The sequence below is a fragment of the Durio zibethinus genome, chromosome 4 (assembly GCF_047325235.1).
Source record: "Durio zibethinus cultivar Kanyao isolate XHJ-2024 chromosome 4, ASM4732523v1, whole genome shotgun sequence".
Taxonomy (NCBI): domain Eukaryota; kingdom Viridiplantae; phylum Streptophyta; class Magnoliopsida; order Malvales; family Malvaceae; genus Durio; species Durio zibethinus.
In genome coordinates, this window is record NC_143165.1 from 8,766,282 (window position 1) to 8,792,192 (window position 25,911).

The window sequence follows — 25,911 nt, forward strand, 5'->3', positions numbered from 1 at the left end:
TTAACTTTCAAATATTTATATATCATTTACAATTCTTATTAGATCCGTTTGAGTGTGGGCTCACTATGAGGGTCTCAACCCCACCGCCCACGTTCATTTTCATTTTTTTTTTTTAAAATCAAATTTGTAATTATTAATTATTATTATTTAGAATATAGCCTATACTTACTATGACCACCATGAAATGTTGCCAATTTTAATTTATTAAAATAATAATATCGCAATTTCTCTCCCAATAAATTCCAAGCCCTATGCAACTGAAAATCTAACCACAGTTTAGGGTTTCCAATTTCTTTCAATTCGAAGCCCTCTTTTCAATTTCCTACTGTGACTGCATCAAAGGTACGATTTTTAATCACATAACGTCCTCAATTTCTCTTTTTTTCTATTTCCCAATTCAATCTTTGCTGAGCTTTCATGATATATATATCCGATAAATCAAGCTCAATTGTGTTGGAAATTGATGATAACAGAGAATCCAATGATGGGTGTATTAAATTTTATTCATTTACTTCAGTTTTAATGCAAGATTTTTGAACAGAATGGTTGGGTTGGGTTGGTTTGGTTTGGTGTCTTTTTTCCAGATTTTGGTTGATTTGGACGTGATTTTACTGGAATGATAGTTATTGTTCTTCATTATGATCTGAGTAAATCTTGAGCGAAACCCATATCGATTGTTATGGATTTGGAGAGTGAATGTTCTGCGATTGAATTTGTGGAGGATAATGAAGCCACTCAACACGTTGATGACAATAAAATCAAGGATAATCACGTTGACAATTTTAAGAGTAATGGGTCGTGGCCGAATGATGATGAGATCCAGATGTTCTCCCCTGATCAAAGTGTCGATTCCCATGCTTTGACAGCTGATAATCATGTAAAGGATGGTGCTGAGATTGTGCAGCCAATGCATTCACCTCCTATAACAGCTAAATCTCCTGCAGGGTCATCTCCTCCTACCACCAAAGGCTATGGGTTGAAGAAATGGAGGCGTATCAAGAGAGATTTTGTTAAAGATTCCACCGCCACTATGGACAGCAGTAAACTATTGAAGCGAGGGTTGTCTGGTTCTGCAAATCCAACTAAACCTCAACATATGGCATCACCTGAGATCAAGCAGAATAGTGAGCCTCCTTTTGGACCTGTGAATGTGTTAAAGAACGCAAGTGTTGCTCATGGGTTCATGATGCATAGCCCCAGCTCGGATTCCAGGTTTGCAGTTGGGCCTGCTTATGCTGCTGCTGCAGACTCTGAAAATAGTGAGGATCAGAGTAGCAAGTCTTCTACAGCAGCCAGTATGCCAAAGGTGAGGTATGAACAGCCTGCAATTTTCGGATATGAGAAAAGCCAGATGAATAATTTAGGTGGGAAGACTGTGGGTAATTCAAGTCAAAGAGTTCAACAGGGAAATGGTCATGTTGAAAGCAGTAAGAAGCTCAGAGGAGAAAGGGTAAAAATTGAGATGGAAAACTCTCATTCCAGCATGGAATCTGACTCTAGAAGCTCCGACTTTGTCTTTATGCAGGGTTCATTTTCAGTGACAAGTAACAGAAAGCAAAGTGGAAACTCCATGAATTATGATCGGGAAAATGGTGATGAAGCTCATGAAGGTGAAGACCAGATCAGTGAGGAAGTACAAACTGCTTATAAGAAAGAAAATTCAGGTGATATTGAAGAACTTTCAGCAGATGATTTACCTGCAGATTTATCTTGGGAGGCTAAGGAAGAAAAAAGTGAAAATCACTGCCCTTCACCATATCGAGACCCACTCGTTGAGTCTATTCTTGCTCTCCAATCTGCCCAGGAAGCCCTTGAGAATGGTGGGTGTGATATCCTTCTGGTAACTTTGATAAACCTTCCTCATGGTTTGTTTATATATTCATATTTTCTTACTACTCATATGTACTGCATTATATGTCCTGCAAATCCAGCTTGGTGATCACACTGTACCTCTTAATTTGTTCCTATTTTGGTTAGCTTATTTATATGACAATCCTCAGAAATATTTCTGTAAGTATTTACTTAAAGGAGTTGATAACTATGGCCTCAGTTGTTTCAGAGTTGGGACAAAGATTGAAAATAGTTTTTCCTCATAAAACCCCGTTGAGGCCAACGATGAAAATTACTATACTAGTCTCCATGCATGTTCCAGGTTGAACTGGCTTCAGGTAGGCTTAGATAAGTCTAGACCAAGCATCTTAATGGGCAAATATGGCTGCTGTCAACATAGGCTGCAAAAGCTAATGCAAACAGCTGAAGGGAACTTTAGACTATGTTATGTTAACTATTAATTATGTACTAATAATTAACTATTGATAGTAATGGTAAGTGTCTGGTGAAGTCCTGTTATCATCAGGAATAAGATCAACCTAAAATGGGACATTTGGCAACAAATGATCATGAGAAAAGCAATAATTAAATTCATTTCGTGGTAGAATCACTCCAATTTTTTTTGCTGGTTTTTGGTCAATGTTAGGGTTGTAAGAAGGGAAGGCGCACAGAAAATGAGTTGTGGGAAGTGAGGGAGGAATGGGAGTTACAATAACATTGTCACATTTGTTTTCTATTGCATAATGGATATTTGATGATTAACATTTAATTATATGGAAGAGTCTAGGACTCCAACATAAATGTTTTCATTATTGGTGGAATTAATGTTGATTGTTTATTTTACTAATTACCTGTCGTATCATGCTAGCATAATTGCTGACTGTGTCCTGTTTTTTATTAAGTTTAATTTAGCAATCTTTCCTTGCAGAAGTCAAGAAATTAGGGGAGATCGGAAAGGAACCTACATCTCTACATGATGATTCAGTTAACATTAACAGTGTTCATGAGGATTCTACTTATGCTGATCAGGAAATCCTTGAAACTAGCACATCTGACCAATTATCTTCTGAAAGGATAAGAAAAAGTACTTCAGGTTCCTTGGAAACTCAGGTATTCACCTTAACACACAAAGTAAAATATTTGGAGAGCAAACTGGAGGAAGCAAGGGCTGTACTGCAAGCGAAGGAATCACGGATTTCTGAACTAGAAACTAGTGTAAACAGTAGCCGGTCACAGAAGGAAGAATCAGGAAGCACTGCAGAGTTGCAGCAAGATAAATATAGAGAAATGGAATTCGACTTTGAGTGCCTCTTTCAACAGAAAATGAAGGCTGAAATTGAGTTTCTAGCTCTAACCAGGGCAATACAGAAGTTAAGAGATTCTGCGGGCAATCAAAGCCCACTACTTAAAGAACAAACTTCATTGGCTGGGGAGCAAGCCCAGATGTTGAATAAGCTCGGAGAGGCAGATAGCGAGGCTGCAATGCCAAAGAAACAAGCAGATGAGTTGGAAAAGTATTGTGGAGATGTCTTAGGTACAGAAGAGGTTTTGAAGATGCAGAGGAGAGTATGTAAGGTTACGTTATGTTTTTTTACACAGCTGGTATTACTGGTTTTAGTGTTCCTGTTCGTTGTGTTGCAGTTGTCAACCGATTCAGGGGTGGTTGTTCCCACCTGATTTAAAGAAAATAGACCCTTTTTTTTTTTTGTGTATTCTAATGTTTATAGGCAGTCATCCAATGTAAAATTTCATTGTTATCATAATTAGAGCCTTTTCTTTTCCTTTTCCCCGCTTGTGTTAATACCACAACTTGCTTAAAAGTGGAAACCATTTCAGTCTTGATTTGAGCTCCTCTCTATATTAGTACTTACCTAGAAGGTTGTTTTTCTGTGGAGTATAATGCTAGGTCTAAACTATATATTTTATCACTTAATTTGTTGGCGTATCTTGGCTTTGAGAAGTCTATCTATCAGGCCACTAGCGTGTACAATAATTATATTCTGCTTGAGTACGATTTGCTTTTACCATTACGGCCTTCTATCATTTGGCTATCACATATTTTCCCATAACACAAACATTGTTCGGATGGGAAATAATCCATTGATTCCAAAGTAGTCGAAGTCATGTTCTTCTTAGATACTCTTTTCATGTCAAATGAAATGAAAAAGGCGTTTCTCAAGTAATAAAACTAATTAAATTTCTTCCGAATCAATTGAAATGTGCTACCCGCAGTCATCAGTTGGATATATTAGTACTATTCAAATCAGTTGGATTATTGCTGAAACACCCAAACCTCTTTTCTTACCAACATATGTCTAAAAATGCCCATAACTCAACTCGAAACTTAATTAAATTGATTCATATATTCATCATTAAGATATCATGTGACATCTAACAAGTCAAATATTAGTGCTTCAAATTATTTTTCCTATTCTCAAACTGAGGCCTCTCGGCATCTTTGTACCCAATCCAAGTTCTCCATCTGCCATCCAAGAAAAGGATGTGCCGGTAATTGCAGATTTTCTCAGACTACAATTTTCTAACTTCACTATGATCTTATATAGCACTAGAATAATGTTCCAGGTTTCTAGTATTCTGATTGATTAATATATATAACACAATGTTACAAAGCTCAGCCATCCGATCACCAAAAGTTTCTGCACAAGGGCAGGGTTCGCATAATCTTCATAAAGCAAACTGAAGAAAAGGGAAAAGTTGAGCAAAGACAACAACAAACATTGAAGAGGGTTGACACCATGCCATTAGTTCCTAATAACCAACTCATTGGAGGCTATTGAGGTGTTGAATCATAGGAAGATCTGTATTCCAACATTTCACTTCTGTATCTCTCCTTGTCTTTCATCCCTTTCTCCTGATAAACCTGACTCACAGTAAAGAAAAGTCATTTTATGAGAGCTCCAATTGTCAAATGAGATAATGCAGGATTAAACGGCAGAGACAAAATAAAAACATATATATAAATTCTAGATGATTGGAGATAAAAGATATAACAGTCAATTTCCATACCTGTTTCTCAGCCTCTGTCAGATTGCTCCATAGGTGCCCAATCTTCTTGCTGATGGTTTTCTCTTGCCCGTAGTACATAGGTTTAAGCTGAGCATAATGTTCGGCAAAGAAAAAATTATAACCACTCCTGTTTGACTTTGGCCTGGAGGGGTCCCTTAAAGCTAATCGGGACCTCTTCTGGCGCCGGTGAGGAGGTACATCTGAAGTATTTGAACTCTGAGACAATTGAAGCATTTGGGGGATATGATAAAGGACACCTTTAAATTGATCAGAGCCCAACCTAACTGTAACCAGATAGCCATTATCAAATTTTCCATCAATGGTCCCCATCACAGAACTGCCAATCTTCAACTCCGGAGTTCCTGCTTGTATAAGAATGGTAAGAGCCCTTGTTTACCAAGACAGCTACATTCACACTTGCAAATAGGTATATGAAACAGACATCTGAGATAGGGCAAATTTTAGTATAAATAATAACTAAAACTACCCCCTAAATCCCTTCAAAGCAAACTGATATAATTTTAAAATGGCTTGCAAGACTATAACTCAGCTTGTTTTTATTGCCAGCAAACCGAGAATTTCATTGCTAAACGAATATTCTAGAAGCTCAAGCACTCAGCAACAGTCATTGAAGATTTTTGTTAAATCAATAATTTTGCTGTTTTGTTCCTAAGAAAATTCAAAATGCAGGTTTCACAACTAATTCAGAAAAAACTTAACCAACAAGGCTTGAACGGCTATCTTGGTATGAGGGAACATCACTTATTGGAGATTTAGATTCATGGAAAAGCAACCACAATGCATGCATTTTCATAATTTAAATATATCCCTAATTTTTTCATCACAAAAGATTGCAACTATGATCAGATATATTAGGCTATTAAAATAAGATGAAATTGCTAAAGACATTGCTATGCAAGTCCAGTTAGCCTAGTGATATCAAGTAACGCATTTCTGGTTAGAGATACCGATATCATTCCAGTGAATATTGGAATGAAAAGCTCCTGCATATGAAGGGAAACAAGTGTATGTAAACCAGATATAATGGTGAAATACAACTAGAAGTTAACATAGCCACTGCAGTAATTGAAGCCCTCATATCAATAGGTAGTTAAACATACCCAGAGCTGTTAATTGGTTTGTAGAGGCATCTCCTGTTGTGTTTGCAGATCCATTAACAAGGCTCCCACCAGCAGTGCCTGAAAGAATAGAGTAATATATATATATATATATATAGATATATCCAAGCTATGAATTTCTTGAAACAAAAAGCACTTATATAAGGGGCAAAAAAATTTGAATTTAGTTTTCAAATACCAGGGGTTGATATGGAAGAGACTTGTTTGCGGAAGTAATAAACTTGCTCAAAGTGATAAAGCAATGATAAGTAATATTTCCTTAAAACAAATGAAGCACTTGTAATGGTTGTTGGAAATCTGAAGACCACAATCACTTCCTTCCATCTGCGATCTTTTATTACCTGTAAACCATTTGAAGGAAATTTAAATTGCAAAGGAAAATAAACAACCCTTTGGAGTGGGTTAACAGACTAAAATGTTCAACCAACTAAATTTGGAGTGGGTTAACAGGCAGTATCCTCATTGCAAGTATAATACCTTTTCAAGACCTCCACGTGATGTGACCTCCACAAAGAGTTGATGCAGATCTAGAGCCTTTCCTCCAACAACCGGAACCCTATCCAACCAAAACATCAGAAGACCATATATCCCAAGCTGTGCTTTTCCTTTTATTGTTCACTGTTTTGTTATTTCCCCACCCCCATTTTCTCTTTATCCAATAGGCCACCATTTTAATACAAATTTAGATGGGTAACAAGTAAAGAGGCACATGGTTTAAAAGCCTTAATGAAAATGAAAAAGGAACCTCAGCCTCTCCCCTTCGCAGGTGTGTTCACTATATGCGCATTTTTGTTCATGCATTCAAGTACATCAAGTTATACAAAGATTTGATTTAAAAAATAAGGGTAAACAAAAAAAAAAGGAACAGAATATGAGGTTTGCAGGTTAGTAAAGGTTATAAACCCCCCGTCGAAGAAGATAAAAAATATATCAAGCAACAAGTGACAATCAAGTACAGCATCTGCTGTAGGCAGATAATTGATGCCATAACTAAGTGTAGGATCTAGTTATAGTAGAATTCAATACACCTGAATCCAATCTAGAGTAACTGAGATCATTCACATTTAGAATAAACAAGCAGGATTTTCTGTCCCCACCTCAAAGAGCAAGTTTTTATTTGTTCTGTTATTTCTTTTTTCAATAAGGAAATCGTCATGCTTTAGATGTTGCAATTAGCAGCTACACAACAAAACAACTGGTCAGTGCTATATTCATCGAAAACGTTACATATAGAAGATAGTCTCCCTGCATGGAATCTAAGAAAATGAATGCTAACAAATAACATGCTGATAAAAAGCAGAAAGGGGAAAGGGGAAAAACTGCAAAAATGAAACTTGTAATTAAACTGTTAAAGGGCTAGTTTTCAGACAGTGATGCAATAACCATTGCAAATAATAACAAGAAGTTGGAAAAATTTATGTTTCTGTTTCATCCTATAACAATCTTGAGAAAAAGGGCGCCGCTAAAGTAGAGGAAATCAACAATTTTTTTTGTACAAAGGAGGCCGTGACTTGGGATAAGAAAGAGATTACAGGTGCTGAGATTTCAATCTCGGACCTAGTTAATGTCACCTATCAAGAGTAACTACATAAACGGACGGAGTTAAGGGTTCAGGAAATCAACAATTTCAATACATAATGCGGTAAAAAAGGAATAAGCAGGAAATTAGGCCACTTCAAGCATATAGGATAAGGATCAGACAAAACCAAACCTAGTCTTGCACAAGCAGGAGCATTAGAAAGAAGGAATAAAAAAAACGACCCAGATACCAGACACATGCACCATTTTAAAGACAGAAAAACACATTTGGAAATTGTTAGGAATTGTAAGGAAAGAAAGTTACTTGAATTTTTGGCCGAGAGATTTGTGAAAATCCTTGAGCTTTTCCCAGAAAAGTTGAGAGCTTTGAGCAACATCCTCGTACTTGGCAGTTGGTGATGGATAGCGAGGCATGTTGTTGTTGTTGTTGGACTGCCCATTTGTAGTCTCACTCTGCTGCTGCTGCTGTTGAGACATTTTTGGACTCAACTCAACACAACAACAACAAAATTAAAACAGTTGGGATGATGGTTTTTGGTTTGATTAAGGTTTTCTAATTAATATTAATAACAAACCAAGGTTTGGGCAAAGTACAGAATATAAGGGTTAGTGTTTGGTTCAAATGAAAACCTAAAAAGAGCTGTTGAAGAAAACCCAACCCTAGTTGAATAATAATTTGTAGTTATTGAAATTTGAAAATATAATAATTATAAGGTAAGATCTGAAAAAATTCTTGATGGAAACTGTGGTACTGTGAATTAGCAGATTCGGTTATACATGATAAAGTAAGATGACATTGTACTGGCCACCCCTTTAAATTTAAATTAATTTGGTTTATATTTTATATTTTTTATGCAACTTGCCTGCCTGCCCAAGGTATAAGCCAATGGATGGTATTTTTTATTGGTTTAATATTATACATGGTTCATAAATTATAATTAAATATTTAATAGGACACTTCAATTTTAAAAATATGAATAAATAGCACACGTTATTTTTAAATTTTAGGTCAAATTTTATTTTGATTTATTTTAATTTTTAAATTTTAAAAAATTTTAATTAAATTATTAATTATCTGAACGTGTATCAATATAATTTTTTTATATGTTGAATTATCTAAATAAATAAAAAATCTAATGCGATGTGATACATAACCTTTAATAATTTAATTATGTAAAAATTTTAAAGTTATCAAAATACATGCATACTTAAAAAAATTAAAAACAAAAGAAACCTTAAATATTCTCTAAAAATTTTAAAAGAATCATTCGGGGTTTTAAAGATAAAAAAAATCAATAAAGGATCTTAAAAGCGATCAAAAGATGAAACTCATTTTTTAAGTCTTTAAGAAAAAAAAAAAGAGTTTGAAAGAGAGGAGATGAAGGTTGAAAAGAACTAAGGCTTGAAAGAAGAAGCTAAGAATTAAAATTGAAGAGTTAGAGGTAGCTATATAAAAGATATAGATGCATTATCTGTTTATTATTACGGTCAATAAGCTCGAATTAAGACATATAGACTAATACTAACCCAAGTTATAAGTTTTTTAATTGTAACAACTATGGGATAGAAGCACAATATTTTTTTTGTTTTTTAATTGAATTATAGATTTTATAGATAAAGTATGATTTTCAAAGCATAACAAATGTTATATGGATTTTGAATATGAGTTTTGAATATATGAAAATAATTATTGGTTTTAAATTTTGTAGATATTTAAGAACACAACAAATTACAAAATGATTTTGAATATAGGTAGCAAGTAGGAACAACGGATAGTAAATTAGTGTGTTTATGATTTTTATTTTTTTAATTCAGTGTGTTTTTATTCTTTTAATTTGGTGATCATTTTTGTTTATATTTGTAGCAACTTAATGCATGTGAAAATTTTTAATGATGTGATTCTTCAATAGATAAGTATAGCAAGATAATCATTTTAAGTTTATTAAAAAAACTACGAAGAATGAAATACTAAAATCAAGTCTTTTCAAAGAATGCAAATAACAACAATTGCAATAGAAAGAATGAAAACTAGAAATGGATTAGAATGTGTTTACTTTTTATTATTTTTATGCTATTGTTGGAAAAAAAATGAATAAAATTTAATTTAATGTTTAGGGTAATTAACTTGTAATAAGTATGCGATCACAAATTACTTACGTTTCTAACCTTACAAATTTTGTGTAATACAATTATATTTATGTATTAATGCAAGTTTTTTTATAATTATAATATTTTAGTCCATAGAAACACCTTAAAAAATAAAGTTTTAATTTGAATTTTAAATATGTTTTCATAACGAAATTAATGGATAGATCCTCAGATTTTTTTTTTACGTACAAAACACAAATTATGAAATTTCGTATAGAGCATAACACAACAAGTAAATAGCACTTTATAAAAATTTTGTTATATTTCATCTTATTCATAAATACTATACATATAAAATACCTTACATTGACCAAAAATCAAAATAAATATATTAAAAATTTTGAAAAAAATTAATTTTAATATATTTTTTAGTAAGTAATTTTAATAAAAATTTTGATAAAATTTGATCGTTGAATAAATACTCATGTGATTTAAATTATAAACAATATATTTAATTATATTTTTTATATATTTTTTATTTTTTCATAAAAATCTATCAATTCATCGATTTTGAATTTCAATTTTAATTTTTATCGAATCATTTTTAATAAAAAAATTTTATAATATCCATCTAAAATACTTCATATAAAATTTTCTCGTACTTTCATATAATTATTTTAAAAATTAATATATTGGGAGTTCAAATCCAAAAAAGGCTGCAGTTTCCTTTAAAGAAAAATAAAAATAGTATAATTGCTAGGCTGCTGGCTACTACTACTGGTGGCTGTTGATTTGATGGCTGAAATCATCATGGAAAGAATAATGCTACAAAACGGAAAGAAATAGGAATGAAGAGGGAGAAGTTCAAACCAATCTCAAGACAAAACGATACAATCTCACGGCCAATTTTGCCAACCAAGCAATTATCATATGCATCCAAGTAAACCCAGAAAGCAGGAGAAAAGCAATAAATCAACAAGAGATCCAACCTCCCCAACCCCAACTAACACAGAAAACTATAAAATGGTTATAAAATAGAGCATAGGAAGAAGATGTTCAGCCAAAGAACTTGGGATCATAGCCATTGCTGGAGGTGGCCAAGATGTAGTAAGCAACAATATGGCCAATGGACCCCCAAGCAAGAACATCCACGATGTTGAATCCCACAGGATCGTTGGATTTGAGAAGGCTGACATACTCCTTGGCTCGTGTGTCCCCAGCCTCAAAGTGGGTCAACCCATTTTGCTCAGGCACTTGCTTGGCAACGTTCTCTCTTTGAAAATTGAAGAACACAAACCTACCCAAGAAGAGGGAAAGACCAGTGCTGAGACTAATCACAATTGGGGCGCTGAGCTCAGCCTTGACAGCAAGCCTAGCAGATGAGTTTCTTGGGATGGGGGTGATCTTGGATGAGGATTTGGCCTTGGTGAGGGGTCTTAGGCCTTGGAATGAGATGGTGGAGGGGGTGAGATGGTGGGTGGCATGGCTCTTTTGGATGGTGGAGAACATGGGGGTGAACAAAGTTGAGGAGGCTGCCATGGTGCCTGCAGAACGTGGATTAAGAGAAGTTTTGGGGTTCTGGATAGTGAAAAAACAAAGTAGATTTTGTTGGAGATGATTTAGGAATGGGATGTAGAAAAGAGTACATGGTAAACAAGTTGTGGTTGGAATGAGAATGGGATTCTGAGGATGGTAATAGTAGGAGAAAGATTTTGGATGTCGACTGGGCTTTGTTTCATTGGTTTTTTTTAGATTAGAGGTTTCTGGATATAAATGACAACAGCAGAACACATGTTGAACTGTCTTTCAGTTCAGATTTTTCTTTAAGCTTTTTACATTTCACTTTTATTAAAAATAAAAACAAAAACACTCATTTATCCCTCGAAACAATCCGAACCTAAATTCATTTTTGCCCACTACCATGAAAATTCAAACTCAAATTATCCTGCTAGACAGGATCATTGTCCCTTGAATCCCGATTTATGAAAATAAAAAATAAAAAAAATTAATGTCGTAAATAACCATAAATTATAATAAAATATTTAATATGATATTATATTATATATCATTTAATTAATATTTTACTTTACACTTATATGATTAATTTTAAATGATGATATACGATAAAAATCATATTAATTAACAAATTTATAATTCAAATATCACATTAAAAAATTTTAAAACTTAAAATATACATTAAATATTTCATACTTGAAGATATTAACCCATAAAAAAAAAAAAAAAAGAACAAAAATAGCTCCAAGAAGGAAGAAAGAAGTGACACAAGTAAGGGAACCGCTCATAAAATTGTCTAGCTCCCAAGGAAACCATAGTTCTTTTTCATTCTTCTTGTTCACATGAACAGCTCTTTCTGGCCTTCTATACATCCCCTCCGATTAACATCTTATGATGATTGACCCCCACAAGTGGCAGAAAACTAAAATCTAATTGAACAGCAATAACCTAATGTTACAGAATACATTTTACATTTACATCTACAACCTCTTCTACCGCTTGGTTCCTCGAATACCATCAACAACCACAACCAACATGCTTATTTTCCATACTGCACAATCAACTCACATTAACGAATCAAGGTATGAGTAGTTCCTCCGACGGCCATACTCAAGAAGGCTACCATATGTACGATCCCATACACCAATAAAGAGAGACTCGGTGTCGGGACTAAAGGATAGGCCTGATATCTCACCAAAGAAATCAATTTCTTGCTCATTCTCATACCCACTTTTCACATCATACACATGCACAAAGTCAGCAGGCTCAGCCATTGCCATGTACTTACCATCTGATGTGTAGCGTAAGGACCGTATTGCTCCAAGATTTCCCTTGAGAACAGCAATCGACCTGGACAAGTTCCGAAAATCCCAAATTCGGCAAGTTTTGTCTTGGTTCCCAGTGGCAAAAGTGACACCATCAGGATGCCATGCTGATGCAAATGAGAAGTCCAAGTGTCCAGGCAAGGGCGTAACAGTCTGCAATGCAATTTCAAATCAGCCGATGGCATATGCTAGCATTTGCAATCTCCGAAAATGTAAACAATAGTACAAAAGCAAGCAGACAACTACCTTCCCTGTGTCCGAGTCCACCAACATAACATTAGGGTTATCTCCAACTATTATTAGAAGTTTCCCATCAGGGCTCAGAGAAGTATGCTGCAAAAGCAACGCATAAGCAGAGGTTACAGTATTTCTCCTCACCATGTGTCTTTACAGTATTAATAGAACCAATAATTAACATATTGCAAATAAAAAATTTTGCATGGAATAATGTTAAGTGTATGTTTATCAATCTAAAACAAACAGTATCCTGATATAAGGAATTTACATTGACGGGCCAAAGAAAATGAAAATGCTTAGAAAGCTGATATTTCTCCATATCAAAATCTCTGACTCCACAGTCATTATTTGAGGCTGTAAAGTGAACTGCACCACTGGTAATTCAAAAACAGAGAAAAATTAGGTTCAGGTTGAATGTGACTGATGCCACAAGCAGATCAGGGAACAAGAAATACCTTGGGGTGACATAAATCTCAACAGCATTTGTAATGGCATTGTCATCATAAGTTGTCCTGGAGCAAAAGCTTATTCCAGGTCGATCTAAATGCTACATTCCAGATCAAAATCAACTAATTAATTATTAAGAAAACTGACAACAGGACAACAGTACCCAAGAGCTCAGCCCAAAAAAAAAAACAAACAATTAGCTCTCTTTTGAGTATATATTTTTAGCTTTTTCGCCATTCTCAAAGTTTTACATAATAAATAGTTCAAAACAAGATGAAGAAGTTGATACTTTTGGAACAGAATGAGCAAGAAAACAAATATCATAAATTCTAAAGAGCTTAATAGAATCATTTAGCCGGATCCATCTCATAACATGACAGATTTGTCTGACAACGGATTGAACCAGATTAGTTAAGATCTAAACATTCGACTTTAAGTGACTAGCAAAAACTGAGAAAGAGGTAAATTGCATGGAAAAGCAGCTTTGCAACTGCTGCACAAAAGACTTGTTCATTTTTCTGACCTCTTTTTTGTCAATAAAGGATTTGGGGGGGGGGGGGGGGGGGGGGGAGGAGAAAAAGCTTAACTACTTACCTTGCATATTAGTTCACCCTGGAATCCTCCAGCAACTAGCAGCTTATCTTTTACTGCAAGAGTACTGACTTGAGTTTGTGTAAAACCTTCCATCAGACTTCCAGGATGTTTCTAAAAGGGGAAAACATGTTGATCAATCTCAAGAGTAAATGAGATAGAAAAGAAAAGGAGAAAATCAACAATTCAGAGAAAAAGCCAAATCACTGACAGAACACAGACCTCAGCTGGTGCCACATGCCCAGAAACATTAAGAATTTCACGCTTCCTGTGTGTCAATGAAGACCAATGTAGGACAGAAAAATGTGACATAAGGTAAACATCATGTTTTGATGTAGCCCAGACCAAGTTCCTCAACTACATCACCAAAAATAGAAATGTTTTTGGGTCAACAATAATGATCACAGTCACAGCACAGTCAAGCAGACCAGAAGGAAAGGACTGGCCAGTAACATTACAAGATATGAGAAAGAAATTTTAAAAATAAAAAAATAAATCTTTAGAAAAATCCTTCAATGACGTCACAAAGTACGAATGGGGCAAAAATAGCTGATAGTAGTTTAATGAAAACTTCCATTCAGCTAACCTGAAAATGAAGTATTGTTGATTTCACAGATCTTGAATTTAGTCTGAAGTCATAGTATGAGGCACCCTTCTTGGCAATTTTGCAATCCTATATGCAAATTGAATTTAAAACTTAGTTCAATTGCTACTGAAACAGTAGATCCAAGAATTGTTATAAAAGGAATGCAGGCAACTTATAAGGACTTCTACCTTCCCAGATGCTTCTCCAGAGTGAGTGATATTCTCATAGTTCTTGTACTGTTCTAGCCTAGTTTGCCTGTATTTTTCCCTAGTGATGCTAAGCCGATCCCAAGGAATTCCTTGTATGTCTTTTCCTCTTCTAGCTTGAGCAGCAGAAGTATCAGATATTTTATTATTCTGCAATAAATTCAAATAACATTAGGCTGGCTTGAAATCCATGAATGCTATAACAAAAACTTCAAAAGATTCAAAAATGGCAAAGCCATGTTGATAATTTGCCTAAACTAATGATGTGTGAACTTAGTTGTTTTAAAAATGTCTATGTGAATCTTGTAAAACATAAAACAAACCACATAGTCATATTCATCAACATCAGAGTCCGAGCCAGACATGTCTCTGCCACGAAACTCTTCATCCATGTCATCATCCATGTCTTCCATGTCATACTCATCTGCCATGTATTCAGCATCATCTTCTTGGTAATGGGACATATTCCACCAGACAAAACTACAACTAAACCAATATAAATTCAAACACCAATAATAAATTAATAGTAACTCAACAATAAAAACCATACCAATAAATATCACACAACATTGAATTGGACGATTCTCTACTCTTAGAATTTAAAGAGTAAACTTTTTGTTAAATACAGTACACTGATGAAGTGATGATTAATTTGACAGATGATGCGCATTTAAAATCATAGAGAACAGTAACATGGCATGTACTGCCACTACAACTCATGCAAGTTACAATTTAAACAGTTTAGTGTTTAAGAAATTAAAATGACATTAACAATAATGATAATTAAAAGATCTAAATGCCCTTATTTAAGGATATTGAACATGATAATCTGACACTAACATAGACAAGAAACCACATCCCGTCACAATTAAAGAGAAAATAAAATCTACCACATTGGACACCTAGTAAAAGGAAATGGAAACAAATACCAAAAATAACATGCCCCAGTGTATCACAAATCCATCATATAAGAAAAAGTCTTATACGAATTTTCAACATATATGAAACACTTACATCAGCAAGGAGATAAACTAATAAAAGATCGATAGTGTATGAGTCAATCCCGCTATAGTTTATTCATGAGTAACATATGTTATGCTACATTTTGAAGTAATTTTTGCACTATTTTCAATCCGATTATGCTATAATCATGTTACATAGATATAGAAACTAGCATCTTCATTCAAGCATGCGGTACCGGAAAAACAAGAATGACAAAACCTTTCCAAGGTCGCGAAATTTGGAAAGCTTTGCCTGCTATAAAGGTGAGTTTTTTTCTATTTCATAAAGGTGAGCTTTAACATAACCTTTGCACGGTCATGCATCAAGTCCCATCAAATTCCTATACATGCGAATTTTGCATTTCTAAATTTAAACTGCAAACACTTACAAAAAAAGGACAAAATGGCACAAATAAGAAAAAGCCCGATTAAAATAAATCCTAATTGAAATTCCATCCAAAAATTAAACTCCCAAATCAGAGCAATCATGCAACAACAACAAGATTCAATTGCGAAAAATAACTCTAATTCAGAAACAAAAACAATAATTATAAAAAAGGCCAAACCCTAAACGCGGTTAAAAAACGAATCAGTTTCTATCCGCACCTATGCATCGATTAACAGAAATGATCACATAAACAAAGGAAACTCATGATCGAAGATTATTAACATCAAAAGTGAATCGTGAACGAGGAAAAGAACAGAAAAACGAATTGACCTTCAAAAAAAAAAAGAGGTTATGGGAAGCTGGTCTTCTCCTCCGATCTGGAGATCAAAATGTCAGCATCAGAACTGCATCTGTTTAAGATATGTATATATCATATAGCGTAATAGGTATTTTAACTGTATAAAAGTTTTTCACATACAAAATCTAAAATTCCTTCAGATAATAATAATAATAATAATATTTAAAATATGATTTTTAAAGAAAACGATGAAGGAACGGCTCGCGAGAAATCGAGAGATGGAATTAGCACTATTTTGTTTTATAGTTTATCCACTGCGAAGTGAAAGGGACTGCTTACCAAAAATCATATCATACCACATAAATAAATAAATATATATATATATATATATAAACAAACAAAGAGGGATCAATTTATATATGCTAATTTCTTTATTTTTATATATTTTTTAATTATTAATTGTAATAATTTGAAGGAAAGAGATTAAATTATAATTTTTTTTAATTTTTATTTATTTTTTAAATTTATTAAAATCAATGATTGATAAGTACATTAAATACTTTTAGTTTTATATTATGTAAATTGATATTTCTTATATATATTTTTATATATAAGAGATCAATTTATATTCGTATAAAATTTTTAATTTATATCTTTTTATAATTATTAATGTTCATAAATCCAATAACCATTAAGAGCAAAAAAAAAATCAAAAATTGATTTCAAGTCATAGTGTTTGATTCGATTTAAATTAATTTTTTTATTTGATTAAATTAAAGTTAGATATTAAATGTATATATTAAGTTTTGATAATTATTATTAATTTTTATATATATTTAAAATTTCACGAAATAAAAATAATTATTTTATATATAAATTTATTTAAATATATTAAAAATTTTATTAAAATAATATAAAAAGTTAAAAACCGTTGAACCAAACCAAATAAAACTAATAAAATGTGGTTAAGATTAGATTGATCTCAAAAGGAAGTCGATTCGAATTTGAATTATATTTTAAAAATTTATAATAGTATACATTATCCAATAAAATCGAACCGAATCTGATTCGATCCAAACCATTATTACCTTTAATAGCCACTAGATTTAAAGGATGAGATTAAACCATTTTTTTCTTTATTCATTTGTATTTCTTATCAATTAGTTCTATTAAAATTAATTGTTAGAAAAATGTATAAAACTAAAAAATTTTACTTTAATGTAAACTTATCCCTTTTATATATATTATATATATATATATATTGTAAGTATACTGTAGTCAACCCATTTTATTCAAAAAATTTTTCAAAATCGAAATGGACTTTATACCATAAATTGGGCCTTGATTGAAAAGTTTTTAGCCCAAGAATTAAGAGCTTGAAAATTTTAATTTTTTTTACTTTTAATTTTAGTCCTAAAGTTAATTTAGGTATTTAATTTTAGTTTTATTATTTCTAGTCAAAAGTTAAAAAAAAAAGGTAACAAAGCTAAAAAAAAAAAAAAAAGGGGAAAGGAAAGTTTGAAAACCTAAAAGAAGAATAGTATGGATTAAAGATCTTGGATTCAATGATTTAATTCATGCAAAACAAAATCACATAATTGAACAAAATAAAATCACCAAAATCAGAGATTCAAGAAATTGATTGTTTTCCAAATTGAAATAGCTTGGAGCCCTATATTAAGGACTCAAATTTGTGATCAAGGAAAAGAAAATGAGAAACCCACTAGGAAATGGATGAGTAGCAATCTATACTCAAGCTCTTTGGTTGGAATTAGTGACTATTTGCCACTACAGATTAAGGGATACTTCCACCTAGGCGTATTTCTATCCATTAAGGTAGTTTTCACATTTTGTTTATATATATATTTATTCATTTCTTTATCTTTTTTTTTGTGTATGTTTAAAATAAAATTGAAAGATTGTGAGTTTTAAATTATGAATTTTTTATTCCATGGGTTTAGAAATTTTAAATTATGAATTCTACCAAATTATTTGAGAATTTCATAATGAATTTTTTGAAAAAAATAAAATAAAATATTCAATTTTATCAAAATATTGAAAGATTTAGATCTTGAATTAAAATTTACCAAACTAGTGAAGGACTTAATGAATTTTTTTAAAAAAATAATAATAAAATTTTAATCATACTAAACTATTGAAGAGTTTAATGAATTTTCTTAAAATAAATTTCATACATAATTTTACAATAAAATCTCAACAAAATATTGAGAGAGCTGTATCAAAATAAATCTTAACAAACTATTGAAAGATTTAATGAATCCGATAATGGAGCCTCTTCAAAATGGAACACTAGTCTCTATGAATATTTATAAGGTGAGAAAATTATCTTAAATTACTACCAACCTATTGGAGTAATTTTAGGATTAATTTTCAATAATTAAATTATTTGGCATATTACAAAGATATTTTTAGGCTTGGATAACTTGAAATCAAATTGATACTATCCTTTGGATGGGCTCTATGAGGGTACTATAACATTTCTCATGTGTAATTCCCCTCCCGAACTTAAATATATTTTCGTAGATTAGAATATACCATTTAAAGATACCTAAGTCAAGCTTGAGACTTCTCTTTAAATTGGGATAAATTTAATTAGGTGATCAATTGCACCTAAATAGAAAAAAAATTGGTGACGACTACTCAGTCCATATTTAGCAATAGGTCCATGGATATATATATTATGATAGTTTGGAAACTCCATTAGGGACATCGAGAGTCAAACTAGTAAATGATTTCTTGTTATCCAAGCTTAACTTAATTTAAGAAAATTTTTTTCCTTATTTGTATTTTATTTATTTATTTATTCATTATATATATATATTTGTTATTCATTTGCACATGTATGAACTCTACACTTGAGTTTTTTTTCTTATGAAGGACTAAAGTACCCATGCCTTCATGAGATTTCATGCTTTTGCATGGGCTAGTGAAAAACTTTTACTCAAATTAAACCCATTCCGCATGTAGCCTATAATGGATGAGGACTAAGGTGCCTTGCTAGTCTTTATTGGATAATGATACAAGAAAAAAAATTGAGATTCATTAGACTGTTAAACCTTTGAACCTAGCATATAAATAAACCTTAAGGGTCTGAACCTAAGTTAGAGCTATGCATTCCCTTATATTAGAAAATCCTAAATAAAACACATGATGAGACATTTATTTTGCTTATAAATTTATTTTTCTTTGTATATATTATTTGCTTACTAACCTTTTATATTGTTTTTTGTATATATCATATTTATTAGCCATTTTTTTTACTATATATTTATGCATTTACATCACTAATCCTTCTTATTGTATTCATGCATACATGCATTATTTCATTTAACTTTTTCATATATTAAAAGATGTGAATACTTAATTAAAAAGTAATTTTTTTTTAGCTTTTTACATAGTTGTGAATATGAATTTTTGTTTTTACTATGTATTGCATACATACAACCATGTAAACATCGTTGTATATAAATTATTCCATTTGTTTGGAGCAATCTTTGCCTTTCTTGTTTTTGTATATAGTTGTGAATATGAATTCTTACTATGTATTGCATACATGTATGTAAACATGTTTGTATATACATTATTTTATTTGTTTGGAAAAATTTTTGCCTTTTCAATTTTGTACATAGTTTTGGATATGAATTTTTGTTTTTATTTATGTATTGCATATATGTATTTGCATATAGATCCATGTAAACATCTTTGTATGTTCGTTATTTCATTTGTTTGGAAAAATCTTTGCTGTTTCAATTTTGTACATAGTTTTGAATATTTTTGTTATTATTATGTATTGCATATATGTATTTACATGTGTATTTTTGTATGTACATTATTTTATTTGTATGAGGCAATCTTTGGTATGAATTCTTATTTTCATTATGATTTGCATGCAAGTATTTTTTTTTCATCCATTTGATTTTTGTTTGACAATAAAAACCCACATAATTTTTTCCCATAATTGAAATATATTCTTTGTAAATAAAAATTTTTATGAAAACAATCCTAAGAGAATTGGTGATTACTACCAAGAATAAACATACACAATTGTTTTACTTATCATTTTAGATTTCGATTCAGTTAAACACCACACCATTCAAAGCCTAACTTTTTAAGTCCTACAATCCTAATTTTCACGTGAAAAAAAAAACATTTTCAAGTCAATGATCTTTATTAAGGCTATGAGCAATGAAGTTTAAAAATTCTTGTTTGAAAATTTTTTATAAGCCAATATATAAGGCTTTTTCTTAAAGATTCTAAAATTTGACAATTCGATAAGTGTTAAGACTATTCCAAAAATATTATTACCCACGTATTTTCATAAAGCCTAAACCTCTTTAATTTATTCCTCAAACAAAATTACTGAAAATACTAAATCCTTTCAATATTCTTGTTTGACATCTTGATTTAGGCAACATTTCTTTTCTCTTTTTTTCATTGCTCTAAAATTTTTTTTTACCCACATCTTGGGATAAATTTACCAAAAAGCTCAAATTATCTAATTTTTTTAATATCTTTTATTTTAAATGGCATCGATTTCATCTTTTGGTATGGGTTGTGAAAATGAAGAATGTTACATGAAGACTTTATTTGATGTAGTAAGATGATACTTTGAGCTGGAGCTACAAAAAAAAAAGCAAAAAAAATGAAAAAAGAATTGATTGTAATATCATGTACATGAGATATTCAAAGGATTCCAAGATTAAAGAAAAAATCTACTCCTAAGAATTGCTTTTTAATAAAGGTATTCATATTTGATATGATAAATGACCATCTTTCATATTTTTTTCACAACAAGAAAAAATCCATTTGTTATCTCTTTTGAGCCTGTTGAATGTTTTTTTGAAGAAACTCCAACCAAAGATATAAGCAGATTCATTTGAAAAAACATTAAATCCAAAGTTAAGGATAAGGAAAGAATACCTACGGTCAAAAAATAAGCTTCAAAATTTAGGGCAATTTGTTAAGATGTGGAAACATGAAGAAAAAAATGAAAAAAAAATGCAAGTTCTGAGAAGTAAAAAAGACAAATGTTCTTAAAAAGAGAAATGATCCTTAATTTGGTTACCTTTAAACGTATTTTTGGGTTTATTTATTCTTTTTTTCAAAACCCTAAACCTTAACTTACGTTTCCTCTATTTTGATCAAGTGTAGGTATCTAAATTAAAAAATTTTTCTTAAAAAAATCACCATCACTTTTTAATTTTTGATGAATTTTGAATTTTCAAATGCATGATGAAATAGTTAAAAAAAAAAAGAAAGAAGAAAATTGAATAAAGCTCTAGGGTGAAAACCTAAAAGGATAGTATAGAACAAGTTTGAAAGCAACTCGAGCAAGTTTATTAGATAAAGTGATTTTGAAGGAACCAATGAATAATAAAGACCTTTAAGAAATTTAAGAAAATAAATCTCAATCTAAAGATTTGTTTTGAAATTTGAGCCTTTTTTTCTCTCATAGAAATTTTTAGCCTATCATAGTCAATCTTAACATTAGTTAAAACGCCCAATCTCAAGAATCTAAAAGAGTGCCAAAATGAATTGTGCTTTAAAATAGATTCATTTTTCAAATTTAAACTCTCATTTGTGAGTTTAGATGAAGAAATGTCGATTTTCTTTTTTTATTCAACAATAAAGTCTTTCTTAATAGCTGAAATCCTGATATGCCAAACTATTTCATTCTTTTGGCAAAACAAAGATCCTCATAATTCATTCTAGGTAGTAATCATTAGCTTTCAAGAGATTTAAATGTCACATGTTGATACATTTTGGTTATGAAAAAATGATATGTGGGATAATTTTTTTAGGTAGTTGATTATCATTCTTTTGAAAATTTTTAAAAATTTTCAAATTTGAAGTGTTGTATATATAAATTTTGATGGATGTGAGAAAAATGATTTTAAAATCAATATAACAAGAGTGACTTTGCTAGGGCAGCAAAAATGCTTTGTTTTGATAATTGTTTTTGAACTATTTGGTAAATATACAATTCCTTATTGTGATAATTGCATTTGTAAAATTATTTGGATATGCTTTTGCATCATTTAAGGAATTTCTAAGTTGCATAGTTGATTGGACCATGCGTCCACATTATTTGGTGAATATTTAAACTATTGTTTTGAATATTGCATTTAGATCATTATTTGTTTATACCATGCATCTGTTTTATTTGGTGAGTATCTAAATCATTGTTTGAACATTGCATTTGCATCATCATTGGGGCATGCATTCGCATCATGTAGTGAACACTTGAATCATAGTATGACATTTGTATTATCGTTTAAGACATGCATTTACATGATTTAGTGAGAATCTGGATTATTGCATTTGTATCATTCATAAGGTATTTGCATGACATTTGTCACATACAAGAATTTGACTTTGATTGAAGAAAGCTTTTGACTTTTGAATCTTTATATGAGGAAAATATTTCATGATGAGATTTTTTTGGATGATAAATTTTTTTTAAACTTTTAAAGTCATAGAACATTTGTTTAAATGAGCTTTTTTTCGAATGAGAATCTTTGAAATTTTGGATGTGAATCTACAAAATTTCTTGAATGCAAAATTTTGAATCTTTGGATGAGAATCTTAAAATTTTTTCGAATGTGAATCTTTGAAATTTTGGATGTGAAGCCATAAAGTTTTTGAAAAAGAACCTTCAAAAGTTTGAATGCGAATCTCTAATTTTTTGAATATGAATCTTTGAAACTTTAAATGTAAATTTCTAAAATTTTTTGAATATAAATTTTGGTCGCAAATCCTTAAATTTTTTGAATGAAAATCTTTTTATCTTTTGGGTGTGAATCTCTAAAATTTTCGAATGAAAATCTTTGAATTCTAAAGGTGAGGCTTAAAATCTTTGATGTGAATCTATGAATCTTGTATATGAAACTTTAAATATTTTGAATGCGAATCTTTGTATATTATTTATGAATTATAGTTTGCGAATCTTTACAATGATGAAAATTTTTGCAAAACAAAAACTCTTACAAACCTGAAGTTCTTGTAGATATAAAGTTTTTACAAATTTTAAGTTCTTGCGAATCTGAAAATCTTGTAAAATTTTAAAGTCTTTTAAATATTTAAAGTCTTGTGAATTTGAATTCTTTTAAACCTGAGTTCTTGTGAAATTGGAATTTTTGTAAATCTGAAAGTTTTGTGAATCTTTAATTCTTACGAATCTAAACATTCTTACGAATTAAAAAATCTTTGTGAAATTAAAACCTTTGTGAAACTTGAAATCTTGTGAATCTAGAATCTTTCCGAAATGTAAAATCCTTTCGAATATGAAACCTTTGCAAATCTGAAACTTTTGTGAAACTTGAAATTTTGTGAATCTAGAATCGTTGTGACTAGGGAACCTTTGAGAATCATAAGTCATTTACAAACTTTTGAAATCTTTGCAAAATTTGAAATTCTTACAAATTTGAAAATCTTTACGAATCTTGAATCTTTTACTAATCATGGAGTCTTGAAATCTTTCAATTTTTGTTATCCAAGTTTGTGAATCTTTGACACAAATCCATGAATTTTCAAATTATGAATCTTTGGATTTAAGTTTTAAAAAAGTGTTTGGCTTTTCTAAACTCAAACAAAATGAATGTCCTTTGTCTCTGCGCAATTCTTGTTTCACATAAACCGTGCAAAGAGAGATAACTGTAAACATCTCATTTTGTCTGAAATTTTTTTTGAAATTGAAATAGACATTATACCATAAATTGGGTCTTAAGATTTAAATCCTCCAATAGTTTGGTAGGATTGAAAATTTTATTATTATTATTTTAAAAAAAATCATTAAGTCTTTCAATAGTGTGGTATGACTTAATTCAAAATTTAAATCCTTCAATAATTTAGTAGGATTGAAAATTTTATTATTATTTTTTTCAAAAAATCATTATGAAATTCTCAAATAGTTTGACAGAATTCATAATTTAAAATTTCTAAACCCATGAAATAAACAATTTATAATTTAAAACTTACAATCTTTAAATTTTATTTTAAACATACAAAAAAAGTGAAACAACTGAATAAATATATAAATAAACAAAATGTGAAAATTACCTTAATAGATGGAGACTCGTCTAGGTGGAAGTATCTCTTGATCTATAGTGGCGGATAGTCACCAATTCCAACCAAAGAACTTTGCCACCAATTCCACGCAAAGAGTTAAGTATAGATTGCTACTCATCCATTTTCTAATGGGTTTTCCTTTTTTTTTTACTAGTGTGGGTGGTTGATTGATATTTATATTGGGCTTTCTACTAAGAATTTTAGGGATTTGCATTGAATGGAAAGGATTGCAAATTTAATTATGCTTTGAATTATTTTTTTTCTTAATTCTCTTTAAAATCGTTAATTAATTTTAAAAATTATCTTGATTTTTTTGGATTTTCAGAATCCCTTAAAATTTTTCAAATGAAATCTGACTTTAATTTTCTAATTTGATTTCTTTTTAACCTTCCTTTAATATTTGAAAAAAAATCATGTTTTAGTCATAATTACTGAGATCATCCTTGATAGTGCTCAAATTACTCCAGATTCATTGACATGATTTATGATAAAAATTTAAAACTAGATAAATAAAAGACTAAAAGATAAATAGACAATATATAAAAAAGAAATGTAAGAAATTGGACAATTAGGCTTAGATCGGATTTAGGCCCAATTAGTTTGTGTCCCGAATTAAATAAGGTGTTTATAGATACTTGAAATCAAACTTGTATCATTCTTTGGATGGGCGCTGTGAGGGTGCTATAACTTTTCTCACGTATAATCATACTCTTAAACTTAAATTTGATTTCGTAGATTAGAATCTACAATTTAAAGATACATAAGTTAAGCTTATGACTTTTCTTTAAAAAGAGACAGATTTAATTAAGTGATCAATCATACCTAAATAAAAAATATTGATGGTGACTCATAAATTTATGTTTAGCGGTAACTCTACGGATTTATACGTTATGACATATACAAGAATCCATTATCAAAACGAAAATTACTTGTTATTTATTAATTTGATCCTTAAATAAATAGTAAAATTGTTGAATTGATAGTAATTAAGATTAAGAATAACTTTAATATATAGATATAGATATTATATTTGTAGGTTATTATATAAGTTAAAAGCTATTATAATAAGTTAATAAAAGAAAAAAAGATAGGCCAAACGTTATTGGTTATAGGTTACTATTTTGGTCAAAAGTTATTGCCAATATTTTAATAAAAAAGTTGAATCAAATATTGTAACTTATAGATTAAAATTTAGGTCAAAAGCTAGACCTAATAGTTTAATAAAAAAAATTGGACAAAAAACTATAGACTATAAGTTACAATTTGGCATAAGACTATAGCAAATAGGTTGGTAACAAAAAAATTAGATCAAATGTTATAAGTTATTGGGTAATATTTGGGTCAATGGGTATATAACCAATAGATAAGTAAATAAAAAATGTTGGGTAAAGACTATAGGCTATTGGTTAGTATTTACACACAAAACTATAACTAATAATTAAAAAAAATAAGCCAAAAGCTATAAGCTATAGTTACTATTTGAGTCTATGTCTATAACCAATAGGTTAGTAATAAGAAAAAGTTTGGTAAAAAATTATAAGTTATTATTTGGACTAAAGCCTATAACCAATAGAGTAATAAAAATAAAAAATTTTAGCTAAAAACC

At 30.7% G+C, this 25,911-nt stretch overlaps 3 protein-coding genes and 1 pseudogene across 9 annotated transcripts; 1 reads left to right on the forward strand and 3 right to left on the reverse strand.

Annotated features, from left to right (window-relative positions):
- The first annotated feature begins 142 nt into the window (after positions 1-142).
- Positions 143-3,617, forward strand: WIP2 (WPP domain interacting protein 2). Its single transcript, XM_022877545.2, has 3 exons — positions 143-342; positions 585-1,820; positions 2,759-3,617. The coding sequence occupies exons 2-3, from the start codon at positions 680-682 to the stop codon at positions 3,505-3,507; spliced, it is 1,890 nt and encodes a 629-aa protein (XP_022733280.1). The 5' UTR covers positions 143-342; positions 585-679; the 3' UTR covers positions 3,508-3,617.
- A 548-nt stretch (positions 3,618-4,165) lies between these two features.
- Positions 4,166-8,219, reverse strand: LOC111287205 (HMG (high mobility group) box protein with ARID/BRIGHT DNA-binding domain-containing protein). Of its 2 annotated transcripts, XM_089759395.1 has the most exons (7): positions 7,840-7,967; positions 7,094-7,175; positions 6,474-6,552; positions 6,175-6,337; positions 5,979-6,056; positions 4,858-5,219; positions 4,398-4,711 (listed from the first exon to the last, which is right to left on the reverse strand). In XM_089759395.1, the coding sequence occupies exons 2-7, from the start codon at positions 7,150-7,152 to the stop codon at positions 4,622-4,624; spliced, it is 831 nt and encodes a 276-aa protein (XP_089615521.1). In that variant the 5' UTR covers positions 7,153-7,175; positions 7,840-7,967; the 3' UTR covers positions 4,398-4,621. The 2 variants fall into 2 exon arrangements, with proteins under 2 accessions (XP_022733284.2, XP_089615521.1); XM_022877549.2 differs by lacking the exon at positions 7,094-7,175 and having other exon boundaries at positions 4,166-4,711; positions 7,840-8,219.
- Positions 8,220-10,466: 2,247 nt separating this feature from the next.
- On the reverse strand, positions 10,467-11,332 carry LOC149519090 (photosystem I reaction center subunit V, chloroplastic pseudogene; annotated as a pseudogene). The gene has a single exon (XR_016341484.1). The product of XR_016341484.1 is annotated as a photosystem I reaction center subunit V, chloroplastic pseudogene (transcript).
- Positions 11,333-11,901: 569 nt separating this feature from the next.
- LOC111287393 (putative WD repeat-containing protein C2A9.03) lies at positions 11,902-16,319 on the reverse strand. Of its 5 annotated transcripts, none has more exons than XM_022877926.2 (10): positions 16,250-16,319; positions 14,854-15,010; positions 14,513-14,680; positions 14,325-14,411; positions 13,961-14,095; positions 13,742-13,852; positions 13,156-13,247; positions 12,969-13,074; positions 12,710-12,796; positions 11,902-12,616 (listed from the first exon to the last, which is right to left on the reverse strand). In XM_022877926.2, exons 2-10 carry the CDS (start codon positions 14,992-14,994, stop codon positions 12,203-12,205), a joined length of 1,341 nt encoding a protein of 446 aa, XP_022733661.2. In that variant the 5' UTR covers positions 14,995-15,010; positions 16,250-16,319; the 3' UTR covers positions 11,902-12,202. The 5 variants fall into 5 exon arrangements, with proteins under 5 accessions (XP_022733661.2, XP_022733660.2, XP_022733659.2 ...); XM_022877925.2 differs by having other exon boundaries at positions 14,854-15,016; XM_022877924.2 differs by having other exon boundaries at positions 14,854-15,016; positions 16,138-16,319.
- Positions 16,320-25,911: the final 9,592 nt, after the last annotated feature.

Excerpts from the sequence above, each read along its gene's own strand:
- LOC111287393 (XM_089759394.1), bottom strand. The coding sequence starts at position 15,078 with ATGGTTTTTATTGTTGAGTTACTATTAATTTATTATTGGTGTTTGAAT. Across the intron at positions 14,096-14,324 it reads CAACAATACTTCATTTTCAG|TTGAGGAACTTGGTCTGGGC; the intron begins GTTAGCTGAATG and ends TTGGTGATGTAG. Across the intron at positions 13,248-13,741 it reads AGGGTGAACTAATATGCAAG|CATTTAGATCGACCTGGAAT; the intron begins GTAAGTAGTTAA and ends TCTGGAATGTAG.
- LOC111287205 (XM_022877549.2), bottom strand. The coding sequence starts at position 8,012 with ATGTCTCAACAGCAGCAGCAGCAGAGTGAGACTACAAATGGGCAGTCC. Across the intron at positions 5,220-5,978 it reads AAACCAATTAACAGCTCTGG|GAACTCCGGAGTTGAAGATT; the intron begins GTATGTTTAACT and ends TTATACAAGCAG. Across the intron at positions 4,712-4,857 it reads TGACAGAGGCTGAGAAACAG|GTTTATCAGGAGAAAGGGAT; the intron begins GTATGGAAATTG and ends ACTGTGAGTCAG.
- WIP2 (XM_022877545.2), top strand. The coding sequence starts at position 680 with ATGGATTTGGAGAGTGAATGTTCTGCGATTGAATTTGTGGAGGATAAT. Across the intron at positions 1,821-2,758 it reads CCAGGAAGCCCTTGAGAATG|AAGTCAAGAAATTAGGGGAG; the intron begins GTGGGTGTGATA and ends CTTTCCTTGCAG.